General features: G+C 62.4%; 1 protein-coding gene across 2 annotated transcripts; it reads left to right on the forward strand.

Moving 5' to 3' along the window:
* Positions 1-2,358: 2,358 nt before the first annotated feature.
* Positions 2,359-17,270, forward strand: GIT1 (GIT ArfGAP 1). 2 transcript variants are annotated; one of them, XM_055577075.1, is made up of 20 exons: positions 2,359-2,642; positions 8,810-8,943; positions 9,362-9,474; positions 9,595-9,700; positions 10,203-10,420; positions 10,506-10,600; positions 10,937-10,979; positions 13,046-13,094; positions 13,471-13,543; positions 14,088-14,185; positions 14,574-14,685; positions 14,781-14,914; positions 15,007-15,159; positions 15,258-15,488; positions 15,579-15,632; positions 15,820-15,906; positions 16,026-16,099; positions 16,204-16,386; positions 16,512-16,575; positions 16,731-17,270. In XM_055577075.1, the coding sequence occupies exons 1-20, from the start codon at positions 2,591-2,593 to the stop codon at positions 16,941-16,943; spliced, it is 2,286 nt and encodes a 761-aa protein (XP_055433050.1). In that variant the 5' UTR covers positions 2,359-2,590; the 3' UTR covers positions 16,944-17,270. The 2 variants fall into 2 exon arrangements, with proteins under 2 accessions (XP_055433050.1, XP_055433051.1); XM_055577076.1 differs by having other exon boundaries at positions 15,889-15,906.
* The last annotated feature ends 312 nt before the right edge of the window (positions 17,271-17,582 follow it).

A 17,582-nucleotide genomic window follows, 5' to 3' on the forward strand; every position in this document is an offset into this window, starting at 1 on the left:
CTCGTTCCTCCTCCACGCCCTGCGGTGCCAGGCCCCGGCGCGGAACGATGAAGGAGGAGTGGACTGCCTCGCCCCTTTCTCCAGGCTGGGCGGAGCCAGTTGGCGTCTCCCGCTGCCGGGGACCGCTGCCCACCTCCACCACGAGGGGTCACCAGAGTGCCGTGGCTGCAGCCGGAGTTGGGGAGGGGGCTGGAGCGGGGAAGGGACGGCAGGAGTGGCCGGGAGAATGCCTGTACATTTCCTCATTAAATTGTTTTTACAATCTTGTTGTGATTCCTCTTTAATTGTCTTGCTTCCTGAGGTGGCGAAGTCTCCAAAGGGAAATTTGGAAACCCTTTTATCCCTAAGCCCCAGGCCCAGAAGCTCGTCTGTGGCGGGGCTGGGGGCTTCGGGAACAAAGTTTGGAGAGTGGATCCGTGCTTCGGCCACTCCCCGGTAGTCCCAGGGCCAACCAGGAGATGGGGCTAGTGGGGTCGGGGGAACCGAATGACTCATCCTTCTTCCCCTGAAAAGGCTTGGAGCTCAAGGAGGCGGGGAGCTCAGCCTGGATTGGGGGGGTGGGATCTTCTGGGCAGCCGGAGTTTCTCTTTTCGCCAAGTGGCCCTGGACTCTAAACCCAGGTCGCTTTTCCTCCAGCTTGCGCGCTCCAGCTGCCACGTGCTCGAGACGCGCCCACACAGCAGAGAAACAAAGACAGCCAAGCAATGGGGCTGCCAGCAGCCGCCTCGACATTTAATAAATGAAATTCCATAGCTGGGGGTCGATCAGGGGTGAGCGGGCGGCCACAGCTCGTGGGCTGGGCGCCCAGTAAGAGCGGCCAGGCCACTCCTCCCATCACCAGGGATGGGGCCACCAACCCCACAGACTGACTCCTCGGTGAGGGTGCACCACGGGGCGGCAGGTGGTGCCAACCCCCCCACCCCACCCCGACCCTACCCCACCCCGCGAGGTATCTGCTCGCAGAAACCCTGCCAGATGAGCGGCTGGCTATGGGGGGAGGGGATGCCTGCAAGATTTTTTTTCTAAGGTGCGATTATAAATACACCCTGTGGATCGCAATCTCAAACAAACTTGTCAATCTGGGCTGCAGCGAAAGGCGATGGAGGCAGCTTTGCATATATTTCGGGTGGTGTGACTCATGAGCATTACTTGTCTCCCCCAGGGAAGCAGCCTGCCACCCACAAGTCACTGCTGCTCTGGCACCGCCGGGATAAAATGAGCCAACTCCAACACCCCTGCCAAGGACTCCCCTCCAGCCCCCTTGCTTTTGAGCAGGACTCCCGGCCATAGGCAACCCTCCCCTAATCTGGGGAACCTGCCTTAATCGTGTCACCACTACCCTGGCCCTTGGGCCTGGGCACCCTTGCCCTCTCCCAACAAACAGAGCGCTGGCCTTTTGCTGCTGCAGTGATGGGGGTTGGGTGCACGTGGGGCACACGTGTACGGGGGAGCATGCTCAGTGCAGGGGTGCACCCATGTGAGGCCTGCGCCTCCTCTCCCTGTCACCCCCACCCGTCCAGTGAGTCTCCCCGTGAAGTCCAGGAAGAAAGACCACCACAGAAAGGATCCCTATATGTTATATGCCCACGCCCTGGACACACACCCCTAGTGGCTCAGAAATACCGTTGATGTATACAACACTGATACCAAGTGGATATTTCTGCACACAGGCACAGTGTTCACTCCTCAGGAGGTCTTCAACAAAAAAAAACAAAACTGTCCAGATTCTTTTCTCTCTGGATGAAAGCATGGAGGACGGATAGATGTCTTTTTAGCCCGGAGACTGGGGGATTCACTGCATGACCTCTGGCACCTGGCCGTCCATATTGTTGGCGGTGGGCTAGTCAGCAAGAGTGGGACCACACACACACCTGGACACACAAATGTGGATACACGGGAGGACCGGGACGCACAATTCAACCCAAACAGACAAGCGGGTACCTCGAACCACAGCCCCTGGATAAGGGGGGGGCCGGGGCCTCCAGCTCCTCACTCTTCTCTGATCCCCAGGGGTTACTGTCCCTGGGCCCGAGCTCCTCAGGCCACCCTCAGCCTCGAATATGAAGGGGACGAGGCTGTGAGGCGAACTCGCAGCGTCTCGGCGGCAGGGGCGCACCGAGGCCCGGGCCGCAGGCGGCGCTGCGCGCTCAGGCCTGGCGGCGGCGGCGGCCCCTTTAAGCGCCCCCGCCCCCTCCCGCCCGCGCTCCCGGCTTCCTTTCTCCCGGAGGCGCGGCGGGCTGGGCCTGGCGGCGGGGCGGGTGTGCGGGCCGCCCCTCCCCCGGTGGGCCGGGCCTGCGCCGCTTCCTGCAGGAGCGGCCCGGAGCCGCGCAGGGGGCGGAGAGAGCGAGCGGCGGCGGGGCGGCGCGGGGCGGCGCGGGGCGGCGCGGGGCGGAGGGCGCCCGAGGGCGAGCGGGCGGGCGGGCACGGCGGGTTCCGGGCCAGCCCCGGGGGCGGACGGTTGGCCGGGCGCGCGGAGCCTAGCCGGGGCCTTGCCGGAGCCGGGCCGGGCAGCAGGGGCCGCCGCCGCCCGGGCCCGCCGCCCGCGCCCCCCACGCTGGCCCAGAGGGCTGCGGCCGCGTCGCCGCTGAGGATGTCCCGGAAGGGGCCGCGAGCGGAGGTGTGTGCGGACTGCAGCGCCCCGGGTAAGCGGGGACGGGCCGGGGGCGGGACCGTGCACCGAGGCGCCGCCGGGAGGGCGCCGGGGCCTGGCGGGCGCGCCGTGCGGGGCCGGAGGGCGGGGCGGGGCTGGGGGCTGCGGCCTCCGGCCTCCGGTCTCGGCCCCCGCCCGGGCCGCTGCGGAGCCGCGTCCTTGGAGGGAGGGCCGCTCGGGGGGCCGCGGTTTGCTCGCGTCCGTGGACCAGCGAGGAAGGACATTCCCGGCACCGCCTCCCGCCCCTCAGCTGGCGCCCCCCACCCTCCCCCGCTCCCCCCGCCTTCCATCTCTGGATCCAAACGGAAGCGCCAGCCTAGGGTGGCCAGGAGGACTGGCGGAGGCCGGCCGGGCTTCGGAGGTGGGGGCGAGTGTGGTTTTGTGTCATCTCAGGGCCACCCCCGCGTCTTGCACCTGCTGCTCTCATGGTCTGCGCGCCCGTAGGGGTGGCGGAGGGCAAGGGGCAGAAAGCGGGCAGATGGGCAGGGGTGGGGTGGGGGGTTGTCTGGATTCTGTTTTCTCGGGAGCAGACGGCGGGGTGGCTGCTCCTAGGACTCCCTGCCCCTGGCTCCCAAGGCTCCTCGCAGGGCCTGGTGTTCAGAGCCACCACAGGCTTGGGCATCGTCCCCTGAGGTGTCCGCAGGCCTGGTAACGGGACAATGAGCCTCAGCTTTTCCTGTGCTCCAGTAAGGCCTGCTTGGAAGATGGGTTTGGCCATACCCCAGCCTGGGCACAGACCTCTCTCCCTGTCCCCTAGCCCAGCCTGACCAGAAATGGGTAGGAAGCATGCGGAGGGGTGCCTACATTCCCGGGACCCACCTGGCTTTGTGGCCTGCCTCCTGGCTGTATTTTCGGTGCTGTTTCTCTTCTTCCCACCGAGTCAGGTCCAGGCTGATGTGAAACCCCCCTGACCTGCCAAGGAAGTGAGGAGAAATGACCCGGAAAGGCTGCTCCCTTCTGATGTTGTAGGACACTGCCAATGATCGGGCTCCGCAGCTGGCTTGGGGAAACGAAGCCCTGGCCCTTGACCATCTTCTCTTTAGAAAAGGAGCTATCTCCCTGGGAGATCTCCGGGCAGGCTCAAGGGAGGGTCCATGAACTCCAGGAGGACTCTGGGCACAATTAAGTAGAGAGTGTGGGGTGCTGTTTTGTGGCCCATAACTTCCTGCCACCCTTTGGACACGCCCAGGGCTTCCCTGGTGGCTCAGTGGTTAAGTATCCACCTGCCAATGCAAGAGACCTAGGTTCAATCCCAGGGTCGGGAAGATCCCCTGGAGAAGGAAATGGCAACCCACTCCAGTACTCTTGCCTAGGAAATCTCATGGGGAGAGGAGCCTTGGCGGGCTACAGTCCATGGGGTTGCAGAAGAGTCGAACACGTCTTGAGAGAGTAAATAACAACAGGACCCCAACAGGTTGAGACCCACAGATGCTCTGGTGGTTTCAGTGGCTCCAAGCTTGAGTGTTTGGGCGCTGTGGGAACCTGGCAGGAGCATGGTGGTCTGGGTGGCTGTGACCCTGAGGCCTCCTCTCAGGGCATACCGTGGTCTAGAGGGCCCTGAGGAAGCTGTGTGTCCAGGGATGTGGGGTGTCCTTACCTCTGGTTAGTTAGAAACTACTGTTTCCTTCCCCCCAACTGCAGGCAGGTCTGGGGGATTAAGGGCTAAGAGGAGAGCTTGCCTTCTGTGTGTTGGTCCAAGGCTGTTCTGCCCCTCTGCCCACCTACCCCTCTGCCAGGCTGCCCCTCTCCTCCGTGGAAGGAGGGAAGGAGCATTGGTGGGGAGGGAAGGTGTGGCTGGGAGGGGGTTGCTTAACAGACACTTTATCATGGAAACCTGGATTTTTGTGTTGCCTTTGTTTCTAGCTTACTCTGTGACTCATGGCAAGACTTTTCTAAAACATGCTGAGTCTCAGTTTCCTCAACTCTGAGGCCAAGAAGTTGGAGTAGAAATGGTTTTTGAGGACCGTCCCATCTCCAGTCTGCTGTCCTGATTCTGGGCAGGGGGACGTAGGGCAGCATTAGCAAGGCAGTTGTCCTTTCTCCATTGCCTTTGACTACTTGATTAGAAGCCTCTGGATGCCCAGTGGGCATGGGCAGGAGTGGTGTGTCTCTCATGTGTTGGGGTGCCTGGCTCCTATCCCCGGTCCTCATCCCACAGAGTCCTGTGTGCTCCTGGGAACCCCCTCCCTCCGCCCCCACCTCGGGCCCCGATCCAGAAAGCAGGTCAGGAGGAGGCAGGTGCTGAGGTGAGGATGTGAGGCGTGCAGGGTGCTGATAAAGTCTTGTTCACCCCAGCACCCAGCATGGTTTCTAGCACAGAGCAGGCATTCCCCCAAGGGATTGGAGGCTTCTCAGGACCCTGACTTCTTGGGGCATTTTTCAGTCTGGGACCTAGAACAGCCCAGGTTCTAGCCCAGCTGGAGGGAAACTAGCAGTTGGGAGCCCCCTCATTGGTATGTGGTTCCTACCTGAAGTTGTAGGCTTCTCACCGTATTCAGAGCCCTGCAGACCCAGCCCTGGGAGTGGGGTCGTGGTCTCTTTGTGATTGGTTGATTTGCGGGGTCTTGAGGTAAAAGGTAAGATGAGCCTGACCCCAAAGAGCTCCACCCTCCTTCCAGGCTTGGGTGCATGAGACAAGTCTGAGTGTTGTGAGCGTGGCACGGCTGCCGGCCCTGGCGGTGGTGCTGCCTCGCCAGGCACCGTCTGTGACCGCACCTGCCTTGGGAACCCTGGAGGATGTGTATCTCCCCTCTCCTGCCCGTCCACTCCACCTGCCGCACAGCCACCTCATCTCTAAGGGCCTGCCTCTTGCGCCCTGGGCCCCCGGGCAGCCCCCTGGCTCGGGCAGCCCCTGGCACAGACGTGAAGCCCTCACAATGCCCATCTTAACAGGCATCTTGAGTCAGCAAGGCTGGGCACCAGCTAAAGGCATCTGGGAACCTGCAGTCTCATTTGTCTCTTCATGATGTAAATTGTGGGCTGGGGTGAATGCTGAGCTTTTTTCTTTCACAGAGGTGTAGCTTATGTACCCCTGGAAAAGGAAATGGCAACCCACTTCAGTATTCTTGCCTGGAACATCCCATGGACTGAGGAGCTGGAGTGGAGGGGGGGCGGCAGCGGGAGGGACCTACAGTCCATGAGATCGCAGAGAGTCAGATACGAGTTAGCACACACTCACAACTTCTGTACAACAAAGTGCCTGTATCCTACTCTGTAACCTGATGAGTCTTTACCTGTATACATACATAACTCTGTAGCCACAACTCCAATCTAGAAGTAGAGCCCGCCCAACACTCTACAGGGCTTTCTGTGTCAAGGCCCGCCCCCCGCCCCCACAGGGAACTGCCGTTGTGACCTCTGTCCCATGGAGTAGATTACTCTTGCCTGCTTTCAAGATGATGGGCTTCTCCCTCTTGCCCAAGTGCCTAGATAGGAAAGGCTAGCTACTGGCCCCAGAGACCACTGATGGCTTTGAGTGGTGGTATGAATTCCCCTTGGAGAAGGCAATGGCACCCCACTCCAGTACTCTTGCCTGGAAAATCCCATGGACGGAGGAGCCTGGTAGGCTGCAGTCCATGGGGTCGCTAGGAGTCGGACACGACTGAGAGACTTCACTTTGACTTTTCACTTTCATGCATTGGAGGAGGAAATGGCAACCCACTCCAGTGTTCTTGCCTGGAGAATCCCAGGGACGGGGGAGCCTGGTGGGCTGCCGTCTGTGGGGTTGCACAGAGTCGGACATGACTGAAGCGACTTAGCAGCAGCAGCAGCGTGAATTCCCCTTAGGAGAGGCATCCATGAGCTTGGTGCTGGTTCGCATTATTCCACTCCTGCCACTTGGCGCACACACGGGACCCCTGCGCCCCAGCCCCACCCGCCACTGCCAACTGGGCAGGAAACTTGGCAGATGTTGAGGAGGTGGCCGCACCCCCTAACCCTCACGTTCCCTGTCCTTTCTGCCCCGAGTTTGGTCCTGGAAGCCTTTTAGGGGGCACGGGTCCCTTAATCTCAAATTGCAGTAGCCATTTGACTTTCAGAACCCCTTCCTGGTCTTTCACCTTCGGAACTGGCCTAGGTGGGGCATGGGGGCGCCTGCTGTGGGAGGCCCAGGCCCCTTGGGCAGAGGAAGTAGGGAGCAGAGTGACCCATTTATGTCACCCAGAACCGAGCTGGCACCGTTGTGCCCCAGACCAGGGCAGTGTTCCCCTGCCCACCTGGTTCAGGTCACTGTAGGAGGGAGGACCCTCCGCCAGGCTGGGAGAGTGGAGAGCTGGACCCCTTTGTCCAGATCCTGGTCCCTGCCGCCTTCAAGGGTTACCGTGTCTGCTCTGGCGCTGGATGGCTGGCCAGCCCGTCCAGGCCTGGCTCCTCCGGGAGGACCATGGGCTTGGGGTGGAGGCCTTAGAGCGGCCCATTTATGATCCTGGCCTGGGCGGCTCCCTGCTGACAGGAAACCCCACCATTTCAACAAGAGGAATTTGGGCTGCGTCATTTCCAGCTTCCTGCCTGGGCTGGCCAGAGGTGGCTGGCAGGCAGACCCCTGACCCAGTGGGGTTTGGAGCGGGGGAGGGAGCTTTCCTTGCCTGAAGGCCAGACCGGTTGGGTCAAGCCAGCGCTCCTGTTTGCTCTAGGGCTCCCCCTCTTGGCAGAGATGGTGGCCCCCCAGAGTCAGCCTCCGATGAAGCTGGGTGGGGGCACCTGCTGCACCCCTCTGTCATGTTTTGGGGGCAGATCCCTAAAACCCAGACCCAGAGAGAGGGGCTGCTCCTTCCTCTTCCTGTTTCTGTGCCGCGGAGAAGACACCATCGCAGCTCAGGCTGCGCTGACTCAGTTTCCTCACAGCCCTGGGGAGCGCTGATGGAGTCCTCGCGGGGAGGGGCCTGAGAACTGCCTTCTGCTTAGAGAGGCTCTCATCGCCCCTAGCCTGTCCCCTCCCCCAGTGGGGACCACTGTGGACAATTTGAGCACTAGGGGCAAGGCAGAGAGCCAGCCCCCCACCCAACCCCCCAGGATGGGGCTTCTGAGGCGGGCAGGGGGCTGGGCAGAGCAGAGAGTCCTGGGAGAGCGGCTCCCCGCCCCCACTCTCCGGCCACACACAATGGCTGCTTTCTCCCCGTGACCTTTCCGCAGCCTGAGCTGTATGCAGCTGTCTCCTCCCCCTCCCGCAAGGGGCCTGGGGTGGGAGGCATCTCTGCTGCCCTTGAGAAGGACCCCAGGAACTCCCACCCTTCTCTGGTCCCTCTGCTTGCTTGCAAAGCTCACTTCTCAAAGAGTAGAAAGTGACTCCCAGGGCTCTTGCCCACTTGGGGTCGCCCACTTCAGGGCTGCAAGAGCGGCTGGTGTGGACATCTAAATACCTGGGTTCACATCCCAGCAATCCCCCTCATGAGCTGGGTGGCCTTGACTAAGCACCCTAGTATCTCTGAGACACGGGTTCCTTGTCAGTGAAGCGGGGGTAGTATTTCCCGCCTTGCCTGACAGTTGTTAGAGGCGCCATACTGATGGCAAACCCAACTGGTCCCCAGTGGGTGCTCGGGCAGTGTTAGTTCCTTTGCCCCCTCCATCCCCCTTAAGCGGGGCTCCAGCTTACCCATCAGTGATGGTGGTGGTAGGCTGCCATGAAAAGGCCTCTTACCTGCCCAGGTGAGGGCAGACGCGGGCGCCCCTGGAGGGTGTGATGGGTCAGACAGGTGGGCCAGTGACTCCAAAAGAAGCCTGGGTGCGGAGAGTTGTGGCACCGGTCCGGACACAGGAGTGTCTCTTGGGGATGTGGCATGCAGTCGTTGGGGACTCGTGCCTCCCAGGGGCAGGGCTAGGGCAGCAGTCTTGTTCCCTGGAGAAGGACTGTGGTCCTGGCACCAGTGGTTGCAGCACAGGAAGCTGTGCCCACTTAGGAGGCCCTGGGGACCACACCTCCCCAGGGGCAGAGACGTGTAGGAGAAGGCTTGGCTCCGTAAGTGGCCGCTGGAGCAAGCCTTCAGGGAGTCCCTCCCGCCCTCCTCCAGAGCTCAGCGCCCTCAGTGGCCCAGCTCCCCAATCCTTAGGGGACTGAGTGTGCAAATTGTGCGTGGAGAGCTAAGCACAGTGCAGGTCCAGGGCCGTGCTCGGGAGGCTTATCCGTCTGGCTGTGGCTGACCCTTCTCCCTGCTCACCCCGCAGACCCCGGCTGGGCCTCCATCAGCAGGGGTGTGCTGGTGTGTGACGAGTGCTGCAGCGTGCACCGGAGTCTGGGCCGCCACATCTCCATTGTCAAGCACCTCCGCCACAGCGCCTGGCCCCCCACCCTGCTGCAGGTACCCGGGCTGCTTCCTGTCTTTACCATAGGGCATGCTGAACGCAGGCACACTTCCCCCGTGCCCACACACACAGCTGCCCGGGGCCCCCTACCCGCGGCAGAGCCTAGTCCTGCCCCTTGCCGCCTGGGCACAGAGACAAGGCCACCAGGACTGGAGCCACACAGACCTGGGCGTTCACCCTAACTCTGCCACTCCTGAACGTGCAGTATGGAGCTTAACCGCTGAGAGCCTCAGTATACCCACCACGACCCCTGAAGTGCTCAACCGGACCCACATCCTTGGATGGCCAGACTGGGTTGGGGGTGTGACAGTGCCAGGCACACAGTAGGCCTGTTGGTGCTGCATCCAGTTCGGGACTCGGAGGCGTCTGCTGGTGCACAGTGGGCATGCTCACTCTGGTGCCTCCTGCCCACAGATGGTGCACACGCTCGCCAGCAACGGGGCCAACTCCATCTGGGAGCACTCCCTGCTGGACCCCGCGCAGGTGCAGAGCGGCCGGCGTAAAGCCAACCCCCAAGACAAAGTCCAGTGAGTTGGGCGTGAGGGGTGGGGGCTGTGGCTGTGCGGTCGGGACATGAGCCTGGGAGGTGGCCTGGTGCCTGACCTCTCCCGCTCTGCTCCCCGTTTCCTCCTGCGTGCCCCGTGCAGCCCCATCAAGTCTGAGTTCATCAGGGCCAAGTACCAGATGCTGGCTTTTGTGCACAAGCTGCCCTGCCGGGACGATGACGGAGTCACCGCCAAAGACCTCAGCAAGGTTTGTGGGGCACCTTGGAAGGGGACCAGGCCCATCCTCACCCATGATGCCATCCCCACTGAGCCCTAGGTCCCCAAGGCAGCCAGGTCAGGCGAGAACAGTAGGCACAGTGGAAGGACAGGATTGCATGCTCAGGCCACGTGCGATCAAGGCCCCTGTGCTCCAAGTGCACACGCAAGGCTAAAATCGTCCAGCCGCCACCCAAGAGCCAGAAAACGTTGGGCAGAGCCTCCATTTTCTCATCTGTAAAATGGAAAAGAAAGAGTATCTACCTCGTGGACAGTGTCTGTTCTAAGCCGAGCGCACTGCATGCTCACGGTTGGTCAGTGGTGACTGACTGTAGCTGTGCTTCATGGGCATGAAGTGCAGCCCTCAGTCCTCCCTGACAACCTGCCTGCAGCCGGGTCCTGGGAGCTGGCCAGAGTCCCGGGGGCCTGGACCAGGTGCTGTGGCGGGGAGGTGGGGGCACACACCCATTTACTGCACACTGTGCTCCTCGCAGCAACTGCACTCAAGCGTGCGAACGGGCAACCTGGAGACATGTCTGCGCCTGCTGTCCCTGGGTGCCCAGGCCAACTTCTTCCACCCCGAAAAGGGCACCACACCTCTGCATGTGGCTGCCAAGGCAGGTCAGACGCTGCAGGCCGAGCTGCTTGTGGTGTATGGGGCTGACCCTGGCTCCCCAGATGTTAACGGCCGTACACCCATTGATTATGCCAGGTAAGGGCCAGCCAAAGGGTGAGGCTTGGCTGGGTGTGGGCAATGGACTGCGGCTGAAGGGCTGAGCCGTGTGACCTCCCCACAGGCAGGCGGGGCACCATGAGCTTGCGGAACGGCTAGTCGAGTGCCAGTACGAGCTCACTGACCGGTTGGCCTTCTATCTCTGTGGGCGCAAGCCGGGTGAGCAGAGTGTGGGGCGGGCCTGGCAGGGCCAGGCAGGTGGGACCCAGACACACCCCAGCAGCAGGTGCCATGGTGACAAGAGCCCGCTGGGGAACAGTGTTGCTAGGCAACTGGCTCCTGTGAAATCGCTGCAGGCTCTGGGCTGCAGCATGTTGGGGTAGGGAGTGGGGGTGGGCATAACTTGCAGCCAGTTCCCAGGGCCCTTGGGGGTAGCCTGCCCTCCTCCCTTTCCCTGTCCCTTCTGGGTGCCAAGTCCTGCTCATGGCAGTGGGTGGGCTTCTAGCTGCTGAGGCCACCCAGCACCAGTGACTTGGCATTTTTATTTTTATTCAGATCACAAGAATGGGCATTACATCATCCCACAGATGGCAGACAGGTGAGTGCCCACCTGATGCCCCTTCCCAGAGGCTGCTGGGTGCCATGAGGATGCCCAACCCCCAGAACCCCCACCCCCCAACTCTTCAGGCTTTAGGGACCTTGCACCCCTGCCCCCACCCCCCTTCAGGGGTTGGAAGCACAAGCCTATCACAGTCTGGTCTTCACTCCCTAATGCTGGGCCCCAAGGCAGGTAAGAAATGTCCACTCAGCCTGTGGCCAGCAGCCTGACCCCCATGGCTGTCAAGCACATAGGGCTTGAGTGCAAGAAACAGCCCCCCAACCCCCAGACCAGGAACTCTGGGTTCTGTTAGGGGCACTGACCCCAACTGTCAAATCTTTAGACAGATTTTTGCTCTTCAGTGAAAACGTGGCGGACCCCGGGAATTTGACTAACTTTGGGGTTCTGCTAGGCTTCTGTGGTGTGCTCAGAAATCCGGCAGGGGCTGGGGGCACAAGGCCAGGAGACGTGTTACCCACCCCTTGTGTGAGAGGCCCCAGGAGCCCAGGCAGTGGGGGACGCGTGCGCAGGATGGGCGCTGGCGCCACCTGGTGGCTGCCCTTTGTGGCCGAGCTGTGCTTGCTGGCCTGGATCTGGAGAGGCTCCCTCCTGCTCCGAAGCCCATGTGGGCAGACAGCCCTGGTCAGGCCTGGACCCCTCAGGTCCCTCGAGCCCCAGATCTTCTCTGTTCTGAGACCCCCAAGACTCCCCCCATTTCTCTGGTCTGACTCTGCCTGGTGTGTTTGTCTGCTTGTGTGTGTTCGTGTGTTGTAAACGCACATAGGCAGGTTCTCGATGAGATGCTAGCTGAGCACCTTTGCGGTGCCAGCTGTTGTTGGCCCTGGAACACAGAGGTACCTCAGGCGTGATCCCGGTGCTTAGGGGTATCACCATCCCAACAGGGTGGCCAGGGCCCTAGTCAACTGCAGTCCTGTGTGGGGAGTGCGGCCAGAGAGGCAGAGGCACAGACCTGAGAGTGCTGTGCGAGGAGCTGCAGGCAGACCTCGAGGCTGGAGCATGGGAGAGGCAGGGAATCCCTGGAGCAGGACTGGACGAGAGGTGGGGGGGAGAGAGTGGCTGGTGCTGAGCCCCGACGTGAGTTGGGACTGTCGTGGGAGCAGAGGGGCTCTGACATGGAGGTGTGGAGTCTGCTCTGCCACTGGCTGGCTGTGTAAGTGCAGACAGGCTCCTTAACCTCTCTGAGCCTTAGTTATCTTTCTGGACTGTTAACACTAAATAAGATAGTACATGCAAAGCATTAAGGCTTTTGGGGTTTTTTTTTTTTTGCCACGCCACATGGCTTATAGGATTTTGATTCCCCAGCCAGGGACTGAACCTAGGACCCAGCAGTGAAAGTGCTAAATGCTAACCACTAGGTCGCCAGGGAATTCCTTAGCATATTTTTAAAGTGAGCTTTTTGTTGAAGTGTGCCATACATACCCTGTTATTGAAAAAGTTTCTAAGGCCAGAATGGCGCAGCCAGATGTGTCCAAAATGCCCTGGCTTGTGGCTGAATAGAGGATTGCAGGGGCAGGGCTGGACGCAGGAAGATGGGTGAAAAATGCTGCCAAAGACCAGGCAGGAGGATGAAATGGCAGCACCTGGGAAGGCTTGGCCAGGGCCTGAGGATGCAGGAGGCTGCAGGGCACAGAGCTGACATTGGTGCAGGGCGACTGGGTCACGCCAGCCGCTGAGGAGTGGGCTGGGGGACGATGAGCTGGGTTTGGTACACTCGGGTCTGGCATGCGCACGGAGTTGGGTCTGAGTTTGGCGCGGGAGTTTGTGTGCCTTGCTCCTGGGTAATTGCCACCTTGTCCTGTTCTTTCCTCTGCTGCCTCCTCTGGACTTAGATCTCGGCAAAAGTGCATGTCTCAGAGGTATACGTGCCTGCTCGGGGGCAGGCCCTGGAGGAGGGGCGGGGCAGAGAGGCACTTGATGCGCAGCACCTGGGATGTCATCTCCCTGGGGTCCCTGCATGTTTGGGAGGTCACTGGCAGGGGCCTGGCTGCTTCTCACATCTGGCCTCTCCCCTCCTCCCTGTGCCCGTCTCCCTCCTTCGTCCACAGCCTGGACCTGTCCGAGTTGGCCAAAGCTGCCAAGAAGAAGCTGCAGGCGGTGAGTCTGCTCAGACAGGGTGCCCCCATCGCTGACCCTCTGTTCCTGTGACAGCCCCGCCCTCTAGTCTCCCCAGTCTCCTGTCTCCCACCTCCCACTGTTCGTCTGTGACTCTGACTCTGCCCTCCTATGGCTCCCAGGGGAATTCCTTCGTCTCTACCCTCATGGGCACTAACTGTCTGCCCTGGTCTCCCTCTTTCTCCCACCTCAGAGCTGGGCAGACAGACCCCTGCCCGCCCTGGTTTCCAGTTGAGACGGGGGGAGAGCTGGGGAACACAAGTCGTTGCCCACATCGTACAAGACCCTGGGGCACTGGCTCGGTGGGCACTGGGGCTGGCTGAACTGACAGGGCCCGGGTCCCCTTCTCTGCCTCCAGCTCAGCAACCGGCTTTTTGAGGAACTAGCCATGGACGTGTATGACGAGGTGGATCGAAGGGAAAATGACGCTGGTGAGCCAGGAGGGCATGGAAGTCTTGGGCAGAGGGGATGGAGGCCCTGCCAGCCGGGGAGGGCTGGTACCTGGGTGGCTCTTTCGCCAGGACTAGGAAGAGGTGCCTGGCTTGGTCTGCTTGGCAGGCCTGCCCGTGAGTCCTGCCAGTTGGGAGCCCAGCGGCCCCGGCCAGTGGGCAGAGCTGCCGAGCTCGAGGCAGCCAGCCTGCTCCTCTCCCTAGCCCCTTGGACCGGGGCTCCTCTCCGCCCAGTGGCCGCCCTTTCTGGCTCTCTCCCCAGCCCTGCTCCGCCCCTCCATCCCTCCTTCCTGGCTATAGTGGATTCCAGCCCAGAGGCGGGAGGGAGTCTCCTCTTCTGCTGTCAGTCCCCAGCTGGCCTCACCCAGCCTTTCCCTGGCCCAAACTACTTGTGTTCTGAATACCAGTGTTGGGGGCCCTTCGGGCCTGGGAAGGAGCTCAGAAGGCAGTGCTCCGGCCCTCCCGCCCCGGCCTGTCCCGCGGGCCCAGCCCCCGTGGACAGTCCGCCCCTGCCCCTCCCCCACAGTGTGGCTGGCGACCCAGAACCACAGCACCCTGGTGACCGAGCGCAGCGCCGTGCCCTTCCTGCCAGTGAACCCCGAGTACTCAGCCACACGGAATCAGGTGAGCTGGCTGGATGGGGCCTGGGGCCATCTCTTCCCTTGCTGGGTCACCACTGCGGGGCCCTGCCCTTCCCTTCCGGCAGACAGGCCATTGTTTGCTGCTCGTCCCCACTCCTGGCCGAGGCCTTGCCCTGGCCTCTGGCTCGCCCTGGCCTCTGGCTCACCCTGGCCTCTGGCTCCGTGATGTGGGAATGGGGAGGAGGCTGTTCTTTTGAGCCCTCGGTGAGCAGCCCCTGGGCGCTGCCCAGCTTCTGAGAGCTCCCCCCAGGCCCTCCATGTTTGTATCACCCTGGGCTGGGCTCCTTGGATGGCCTGGCTGCTTTGTCCCCAACGTCTCGCATCAGCCACATGGGCCTCCTCACACCAGCCCGGCCCTGCCTCCCTCCCAGGGGCGACAGAAGCTGGCCCGCTTTAACGCCCGGGAGTTCGCCACCTTGATCATCGACATCCTCAGCGAGGCCAAGAGGAGACAGCAGGGCAAGAGCCTGGGCAGCCCCACAGGTGGGAAGGGCGCCCCTCCAGGGTGCGCTCCCTCCCGGGTGGCGCGGTACACAGGCTGCGGCCCTGGGCCCTGAGTGACAAGCCTGTGCCCTCAGACAACCTCGAGCTGTCCGCGCGGGGCCAGAGTGACCTGGACGACCAGCACGACTACGACAGCGTGGCCTCGGACGAGGACACAGACCAGGAGCCCCTGCGCAGTGCTGGTGCCACGCGGAACAACCGAGCTCGGGTCCGAGAACCATCCCGACACCCCCACACACTCCTCATATCCTGGGGCCCCAGCGGCGACGAGGGGGCTGACTGGCCCGTCTCCCTCTGCAGAGCATGGACTCCTCGGACCTGTCAGACGGGGCTGTGACGCTGCAAGAGTACCTGGAGCTGAAAAAGGCCCTGGCCGCTTCCGAGGCCAAGGTGCAGCAGCTCATGAAGGTCAATAGCAGCCTGAGCGATGAGCTCCGGAGGCTGCAGAGGGAGGTGAGGAGGGGGCTCCCGGGCCCTGCTGGGCGGGGAAGAGGCACGCTCCGGGAGGTGGCGGTGCTGCCTGGGGTTTCTGACGCCCCTCTCACTCTCAGATCCACAAGCTGCAGGCCGAGAACCTGCAGATCCGGCAGCCACCAGGGCCGGTGCCCACACCCCCCCTCCCCAGCGAGCGAGCTGAGCACGCACCCGTGGGGCCTGGCGGGAGCACCCACCGCAGGGACCGCCAGGCCTTTTCCATGTATGAACCAGGCTCCGCCCTGAAGCCCTTTGGGGTCCCGCCCGGGGACGAGCTCACCACCCGGCTCCAGCCTTTCCACAGCACCGTGAGCCGCCTGCGGGCCCCAGGGGAGTGGGGTGGGGACAGGGTTGGGACCAGCACAGGGCCCCCTGTGACCCCCCTGTGCCACCCCCAGGAGCTGGAGGACGACGCCATCTATTCAGTGCACGTCCCTGCCGGCCTTTACCGGGTAAGCAGGGCCTGGGAAGTGGGTCCATTCCCACAAATAGGTTCTTGGCCCCAGCGGATGCCAGGCTCTGTGCGGGACACTGGGCACAGGGTGACCGGACACACACGGTCCCAGCCTCGCTGCAGGGAAGCCGCAAGGCAGGGGGGTGGGGAGGAGGAGACTGACTCCAGCCCTGCCTGGGTTTCAGATCCGGAAGGGGGTGTCGGCCTCAGCTGTGCCCTTCACTCCCTCCTCCCCACTGCTGTCGTGCTCCCAGGAAGGAAGCCGCCACACGGTAACGAGCATCCCCAGGGCCCAAGGGAGGGACGGGCTGAAAGAGAGAGGTGTGCTGGTGAGGTGACGGGGGTCCGCGAACACACCCCTGACCTGCTGCCCCGGCCCTGTGCCCTCCAGAGCAAGCTCTCCCGCCACGGCAGCGGCGCAGACAGTGACTATGAGAACACGCAAAGTGGGGACCCGCTGCTGGGGTGAGGCTCCGTGGGGAAAGGGGATGGTGGCCCCTGAGCGTCCATGAGAGTGTCTGCAAGGGCCCTCACTCACGGCTAGAATCATCCTCCCTCTCTAACCCCAGCCTGGAAGGGAAGAGGTTTCTGGAGCTGGGCAAGGAAGAGGACTTCCACCCGGAGTTGGAAAGCCTGGATGGCGACCTCGACCCTGGGCTTCCCAGCACGGAGGATGTCATCCTGAAGACGGAGCAGGTCACCAAGAACATTCAGGAGTTACTGCGGGCGGCCCAGGAATTCAAGCATGACAGGTACAGAGGTGGGCAGAGGCTCACACGGGCCTCTGGGGGTGTTGCAGAGGACAAGGGAGGGACCAGTGCTGCACTGTCCTGGGACCCTTCCCTCACTTGCCCTTCCCCCCCCTCCCCCCGCCCAGCTTCGTGCCCTGCTCAGAGAAGATCCATTTGGCCGTGACTGAGATGGCCTCTCTCTTCCCGAAGGTACAGGGGACAGAGAGGGGACCTGGAGGGGGCGGGGGTGCCTCAGGGTGGGGCGGGTGTGGAGAGTCTGATGGCGCTGGCCTGGTTGGATCCCTGGACCCTCGGGGTCCCATCATGGCTCGTGGTTGGACGTCCAAGGCCCGACTCCTCCACAGAGGCCCGCCCTGGAGCCCGTGCGAAGCTCGCTGCGGCTGCTCAACGCCAGCGCCTACCGGCTGCAGAGCGAGTGCCGGAAGACGGTGCCCCCAGAGCCCGGCGCTCCCGTGGACTTCCAGCTGCTGACTCAGCAGGTGATCCAGTGCGCCTACGACATCGCCAAGGCCGCCAAGCAGCTGGTCACCATCACCACCCGCGAGAAGAAGCAGTGACCACTGTCCCCAAACCCTCACCCGCACCCTGGGACCTCACTGGCCGTGGGAGCTGGGCCACTCCAGACACTCATCCACACCCCCACCGAGCCGCCGGCCCAAGTGCCCTTAGCGCTGCCACTGTTCCCGGCAGCCAGGTGCCCTGGTGCCCGTCCCCCTCGAGCCCCCAAGGATGGGGAGGTGAGGTGGCAGGAGCTTCTGCCCCCACATTCCATGCACCCCTCCCTGTACATAGCCCCCCTACCCCTCTAGCGTGCAGGGGCCTGCAAGGCGGCACTCCCAACCCCATGCCCTCGGGGGCACCCTCAGCCAAGGGTCGGGTAGGGACACTCTAAGTGGGGCAGCTCCCCTGATGCACCCCACCCCCATGAGCCAGTCCAGCCCTCCTGGGGGCTGAGTGGGGGGGCATCCCCCCCTTGTACATAATACCTGTGGATGTCCCCACCCTGTAGCCACCAGCCCCCTGCTGCTCTCTCCTCCAATGCCAAACGGCCCCAGCTAGGGCACAGGCCCCAACCTGTGTTCCCGGGGTCCCCAGCAGCAAACACTGGAAAAGTCTAATCTTTTTTTTTTTTCCTCTCCTCTCTTCCACTCCTTAATTTTAACGTTGTGGTAACTGAGTGTGCCTGCGTGTGAGTG

This window comes from Bubalus kerabau, chromosome 4 (genome assembly GCF_029407905.1).
Source record: "Bubalus kerabau isolate K-KA32 ecotype Philippines breed swamp buffalo chromosome 4, PCC_UOA_SB_1v2, whole genome shotgun sequence".
In the NCBI taxonomy this organism is placed as follows: domain Eukaryota; kingdom Metazoa; phylum Chordata; class Mammalia; order Artiodactyla; family Bovidae; genus Bubalus; species Bubalus kerabau.

Coding starts and splice junctions, on each gene's coding strand:
- GIT1 (XM_055577075.1), top strand. CDS start 2,591: ATGTCCCGGAAGGGGCCGCGAGCGGAGGTGTGTGCGGACTGCAGCGCC. Junction 15,160..15,257: donor TCCGGAGGCTGCAGAGGGAG/GTGAGGAGGGGG, acceptor TCTCACTCTCAG/ATCCACAAGCTGCAGGCCGA. Junction 15,907..16,025: donor AGGAAGGAAGCCGCCACACG/GTAACGAGCATC, acceptor TGTGCCCTCCAG/AGCAAGCTCTCCCGCCACGG.